The sequence below is a fragment of the Phoca vitulina genome, unplaced genomic scaffold (genome assembly GCF_004348235.1).
Source record: "Phoca vitulina isolate PV1807 unplaced genomic scaffold, GSC_HSeal_1.0 scaffold90, whole genome shotgun sequence".
In the NCBI taxonomy this organism is placed as follows: domain Eukaryota; kingdom Metazoa; phylum Chordata; class Mammalia; order Carnivora; family Phocidae; genus Phoca; species Phoca vitulina.
The window spans coordinates 1,355,448-1,362,011 of record NW_022589793.1 but is presented as its reverse complement, the minus strand read 5'-3'; the positions used below and the strand labels follow the sequence as shown (position 1 = coordinate 1,362,011).

The window sequence follows — 6,564 nt, the reverse complement described above, 5'->3', positions numbered from 1 at the left end:
CTTTTATTAAAACTGGAAGGGAGTCGATTGAAGTGTTACGGTTTGGGATTATGCATAACTTTTACCTCTTTTCTAGTGAAAATAGAATTGTGAATTCTAGAGATTTCCTTGCAATCCTTCATATTTAACGAAACACATCTCAGTACCTGAACTTTTTAAAATAGTTAAAATCCCTAATGCCGACATTATTTTGTCATTGGCAAAATTAGAGATTCTCTTCAGAAATGACCACCTAGGGGCACCTGGGTGGCTCAGTCTTTAACCATCTGCCTTCGGCTCAGGTCATGATCCCAGAGCCCTGGGACAGAGCCCCACATCTGACTCCCCGCTCAGCGGGAAGCCTGCTTCTCCCTCTCCCACTCCCCCTGCTTGTGTTCCCTCTTGCTGTGTCTCTCTCTCTGTCAAATAAATAAAATCTTAAAAAAAAAAAGAGAAAGAAATGGCCACCTGTACTGTTCTGTTGCTCATCCGGTCAATATTTATATAATACTAGTGTTTAGTGTTCTCAAAAAAAAAAAAAAAATTCTTTTATCCCCAGCTCTTGGTTTAATCCTTTAAACAAGAAGCTCACTCTCAAGCCTTAAATGATGGGAAATGTCTTTCATCCTTTGTCAAGTTTTGATTTAGAAAACAGGTGTCTATGAGTTTCACATGATTCATCCTGGAAGGATAAGAGTATCTTTTCATTTTTACATTTTTTTAATGTTAAAAGTTTATAAATGTGTGTGTGGGGAGGTACATACGTGTGTAGAAAAAGTCTGAAAGGGCATATACTAAAATGTTAATACTGGTTCTCTCAGGGTTGTAGGCTAGGTGAAGTTTATTTGCACTTTCTTCTTTTCACCTGTGTGTATTTCTACTTTGTCTATAACAAACATGTTACTTATAATGCAAAAGCCAGTAGGGCTTTATGATCAGTCACAGCCACGTTATAAATAATAAAAACAAGGCAGCAGGGGTGCCTGACTGGCTTAGTTGGTAAAGCATGTGATTCTTGACCTTGGGGTTGTGAGTTCAAGCCTCATGTTGGGTATGGAGCTTACATTAAAAAATTAAAATTAAATTTTTAAAACTAAAAAAAAAAAATGGTGGCAAAATCAAGTGTAGGAAAACCTGTTTTGTTCTGCTGAGTATAAAAAGGACGGCCAATGTATTCTCATCCACCTCAACTCTACCATTTGAAAAATGTTGAGGTCAGTTGAAGGGTATTTAAAGCCAATATTCTGAAAACAAAACAAGACACAATATTCTGTGTTGACTTCTAAACAGGCTATAAGAAAACAACATTCGGGCATTGTACCTGCTCTTAATTATTTTCCAGAACTTAAGAAGTGTAGATGTATAAGGCATTCCAATTTTACCTGGTCATTTATTGGGGGGGGGTAAATCCTTTCATTTTTGCATATATTCAAAATGATTTTTAAATGGTCTTGTAACAAAAATACTGTTTTTTAGTTCATGAGACTACAGCATACTGACTCTAAAATCCAGAGGGAAATCTTAAGTTCTAGTTATGTAACAGGACTCTCCTAATTCTCCAAAAGTATAAAATGTCATAGCTAAAAAGAAGTACTTTGATATCAGTGAGCACGGATTCCAATTCAGTGATATCAATATAAATAGCGAGCCACAAAGCACAAATTACTAGTAAATGAAACCCAATGGCATACGAGTTGTGCTATAAAAACAAATCATAGGGAATCCAAATCAAACCCACAATGAGATAACACCTCACATCCATTAGGATGGCTACTTATGAAGAAAAACAGAAAAGAACAAGCATTTGGAAGAATGTGGAGAAATTGGAACCCTGTGCAGTGTTAGGAGTGTAAATGGTGCAGTGGAAAACAGTATGGCAATTCCTAAAAAAAGTAAACAGGGAATTCCCATATGACCCAGCAGTTGCACTTCTGAGCATATACTCAAAAGAAGTGAAAGCACTTCTCTTGACAAGCACTGGGTGATATATGGAGCTGCTGAATCGCTATACCGTACACCTGAAACTAATATAACTCTATATGCTAACTATGCTGGAATTAAAAAATTTTTAAAAAGGGGGTGCCTGGGTGGCTCAGTCGTTAAGTGTCTGCCTTCGGCTCAGGTCATGATCCCAGGGTCCTGGGATCGAGCCCCGCATCGGGCTCCCTGCTCCGTGGGAAGCCTGCTTCTCCCTCTCCCACTCCCCCTGCTTGTGTTCCCTCTCTCGCTATATCTGTCAAATAAATAAAATACTTTTTTAAAAAAAGGAAAAATTTTGACACATGCTACCACATGGCTGAACCTTGAGAACGTTATGCTGAGTGAAATAACCCTGTCACAAAAGGACAAATGCTGTATGATTCCACATACATGAGCAACCTAGAGTAGTCAAATTCATAGAAAACAGAATGGTGGCTTCCAGGGGCTAGAGGAAGGGGGAATGGGAAGTCGTTAATGGGCACAGAGTTTCAGTTTTACGAGATGAATAGTTCTAAAGATAGCCGGTGATGGTTGCACAGTATGAATGTACTAAATACCACTGAACTGTACACCTAAAGATGACTAAGGTGGTAAATTTTGTTATGTTTATTTTACTACAACTTAAAAAAAATTGGAAGATAGATAATGGGGTCATGTCAGCAAACACTAATAATTATTTATTTGAGAGCAACAGAGCACAAGCAGGGTGAAGGGCAGAGGGAAAAGCAGACTTCCCGCTGAGCAGGGAGCCTGACGCGAGACTCGATCCCGGAATCCCAGGATCATGACCTGAGTCGAAGGCAGACGCTCAACCAACTGAGCCACCCAGGCGCCCCTAATAATTTTTAAAGTAAGCAACTAAATGGGATATGATATTCTGAATTGGCTCCTAAAACAGAAGAAGTTCATTAATGGGAAAATGGGCAAAATCCCAGTACTGGCGTTTACTTAATATACCAATGCTAATTTCTTAGTGTTAACAAACACACCATGGCTACATAAAGCGTTAACATTAGGGAAACGAGGTAAAAGGTGTACAGGAACTCTCTGTGCTATCTCCGTAAGATTTCTCCAAATCTAACATTATATGAAAATAAAAATTTATTTAAAAATAAATTTTTAAAGAGCAAGTGACAACTTAAAAAAGTTCAGATTAATTCCTACATAGTAGACAAAGACAACACAAATATATTAGAATTGATAAAGGAAGCAGCAAAATATGAATGCCTATACATAGCTACAGTAGATATGAAATTTTAATTTTTATTGTGCCGTTCACTGTCGCCTATCGCCTCATCATCCACTAACTGCAAAAAGGCAGGCTGTTGAATTTTATATTGCGGCAATATTTCCTTAATGATTCTGGGTGCATATTTTCACTTAGATTACGAACAAATGTTTCTTAGCGTGGGTACAATGTGAACTTCCTTCTGCCAATTCCTGCCATTTTATCTTTTAAGTTGGTTGTAAGGTTGTGAGCATCCCGTTTCAGGTCAATTTTAAGCCAAGTATGTGCTCAGTGGGTGCCTAGGTAGTGCAAGTCAGACCAGACAGCCCCGACTCGGCGCAGGGTCTTCCAGCTGTAATATGGAGGCACTGGCTAGAAGCGAATTTGGGGGTACACAGCCATCTGCACAAACGTGGGGGATCACTTCAGCCACTGGAAGTCCATGTTGAATATGTGCTGCAGTTGTTAGAGAAAAGGACCATGAAACACTTCAATCAGTAACCAAGTAGTGGGAAGCAATTGATGAAAACATCTTCAGTAATGAGTCTATTTCAACGCTGTACTCAGATCTAAGGGAAAACGAAGTTTTAATCAGAAAGATGACTTGAAACAACTAAATTTCAGTTTATTTCCCAGCCCAGCTTCTTTGCTGTTAAAGGTCAACTGCGTAGAAACTGGTAAGACATATAGAAGGGCAAAATACACTATCGCTTTTAACTACTCTGCACAAGGGAGAAATGACTGAGGGTATTGTACCTTCTCTCCTTCCCGTCTCTGCAACCAGTGGCTCAACACTCAAGGGGCTCGTGCTGCAGGTGCAAGGGGCTGTGAATCACAGGTGCAGCTTGCCTTGCCTTTCCCCGTGACCTTCCAGGTCAATAGGTTAACTTGCTTTGACCACAAATAGAGCTCCTCTTAATTTCTCCAGCACAACCTTAAATTTGATATGAAGCACTTACACGAGGAATGGTGCAGACAAGAAGGCAGCTTTATTGTACTTTGGGGAAAAGAACAGGATTCCATTTGGGGGGGGGGCAGGTGGAAGCCATTGACACTCAGTAAGCAACACTGCCACCTAGTGGAGTGGCGACACACCACCAAGACTTTCAAGACCAAGTATCAAATGTGCTAGGATTTGCTGGTTTAAATTTTCATCCTTTTTTTTTTTTTTTTTTTTTAAAGATTTTATTTATTTGAGAGAGAGAGTCACAGCGAGAGAGGGAACACAAGCAGAGGGGGTGGGAGAGGGAGAAGCAGGCTTCCTGCCGAGCAGGGAGCCCGATGTGGGGCTCGATCCCAGGATCCAGGGATCATGACCTGAGCTGAAGGCAGACGCTTAACGACTGAGCCACCCAGGCGCCCCTAAATTTTCATCCTAAAACCGAACTGTTAGTATATTGGTCTTCAGAGAACCTGATTTTGAGAAACTATTTGTATCTCTGAAATGCATAAATGAGTGTGCTTTCTCTGCTTTTTGGGGGGATAAAGAAGCGAGGTTTTTTTTTTAATAGACCATCAAATTAATTCTTGATTTCACAATTATGAAACACTTTGCAGCAACCTGCCTCTTTGAACATCCATTACTCTTGCACTCTTGTTCGACAGTCTAAACAGCAAGATTATGACAGTTTATAAAGAAACAAAACTCAACTGTTTAAGAACAACATTAAGTTTACTCATTTCCTCTATTTTTATAATCCAGGGTGCTAAGTATTCGCATTTCACTTATTTGAATTCCTGGGAGGAAAAAAAGCACTAGAATGCACCAATAACAATTTTGCATAAATCATATAACCCAACTCTTCTTATGACAACACAATAACAGTGGAAGATATTGGTGTGAGGATGTGGGAATGTAATAATAAAGTAATTCTTCTCAAGGCTTTCATTCTCCTTTATACCCAGGTGTTGCAGTAAATGTGTTGACTTGATGACTTCTATGAGCATATAAATGAGAATATTTAATGAAACACCTGGCTGAAAAAAAGAAATAAAGTCATGAGAATAACATATTGTTAATAACCACAATCTCAAATCCGTGCCTCTGTTATTACTGAGATTTTAGATTCTGGGTTAAGTGCTCTGCTCTCTTTGGAATATGCACAATGGTTATTGATCTCGCTAATGAGTTCCTCTATTGCAACATTTGGGGGTATATGGCTGGAGGCACTCACGGATTCTAGAATGTAGGAGTCTGACAGGGTCTTCATCAATCCATATTCTTGGCAAATAAACTCAGTTACGGATTTCAGGAAGAACCAGGTTCTGGGAAAGAGGTATACACGTGTAGAGTAAGAAGTGGAATTAAAACATTTTTAGGCTGCATTTTGTCAGCAGCCACCATCAAATGTTTCAATTCTGAGAACCTGAGATTATCCAGAAAAGCAGAATTCAGAAGCCAGTGTTTTGCATTTCCCAAAGCAACATGAAATGGGGAACGGGGGGTGGTCCCTGAAGTACTAGATCTGAATGAGGTTGTTCTTCCAAGGGTTGGTCTAGACTGCCTCGGTTCAGGGCTCACCAGTCTGCAATAATCCCCTGGCTCCCACCCAGTAACATAGTCCTGACTGCATTTGTCACATACTGCTCCTATTTGGGCACCCCTGAAGCCAAAGCAATAAAAGATCCTAGGGAAGGAAGCCTTATATCAACTCAAACATGATGCCAGAGTCATCTCCAAAAAAGTTTATTAGCATGATTAAAAACATTTTTTGAATAATGACGAAGAATTTCTAAACATGAAAGAGTATCAGTGGCTATACCTTATAACCAAATATTTGCAATTGAACGGACAGCTTTATTGCCAGTCTTCATTTTATTAAAAACAATCATCCATATTTATTGGTTCCACGTGAGGTCGTTGACTATTGCTTTGACTGGGAATGAGTCCCTACTGTAATTAAGTATAAAAAATATCTTCCATACTTGGAGTGTGACCTGTATACTGAGTAAAGAGTTGATAAAAATCCTCAAAGAGTTGGGTTTTGTTTTTTAAAAACATTCCTTTTACACACTACAAAGAAATAATTAGTATTTTGGCTTTTTAAATTCCTACATGATATTCAGAATGGCAGTCCCCAAAGGTCCTCCCTTCACATAATCACAAACGCAGACCCTCTTCTGGAGTGTACATTCTTGGGGTGGGCGCTGAAGACTTGGGCCTCCACGTGTTTATACTGGTTTGAGAACAAAGACAGCATCATCCAGAACGTAGTAGTCATTATACATGTCGCCTTCACACAGGTATGGTAGTCTGGTGAAAGCTTCAATAACAAAACCAGCTTTTCTGAAAACTTCAGGCAGACTATTCACTTGTTCTTCCCAATTCTGTCCCTTGATTTCTAAAATTTCTGATGGTTTCTCCCACTTGCCACCTA

General features: G+C 39.4%; 1 protein-coding gene across 3 annotated transcripts in view; it reads right to left on the bottom strand.

The window, feature by feature from the left end:
• Positions 1–5,857: 5,857 nt before the first annotated feature.
• The window catches only part of METTL9 (methyltransferase like 9), a 47,202-nt gene continuing 46,495 nt past the window's right edge, over positions 5,858–6,564 (bottom strand). For 2 of the 3 annotated variants that reach the window (XM_032396226.1, XM_032396224.1), the window contains exon 5: positions 5,858–6,564. In XM_032396226.1, the coding sequence (XP_032252117.1) occupies positions 6,359–6,564 (206 nt within the window). In that variant the 3' untranslated portion in view covers positions 5,858–6,358. The other variant, XM_032396225.1, reaches the window with a different exon arrangement.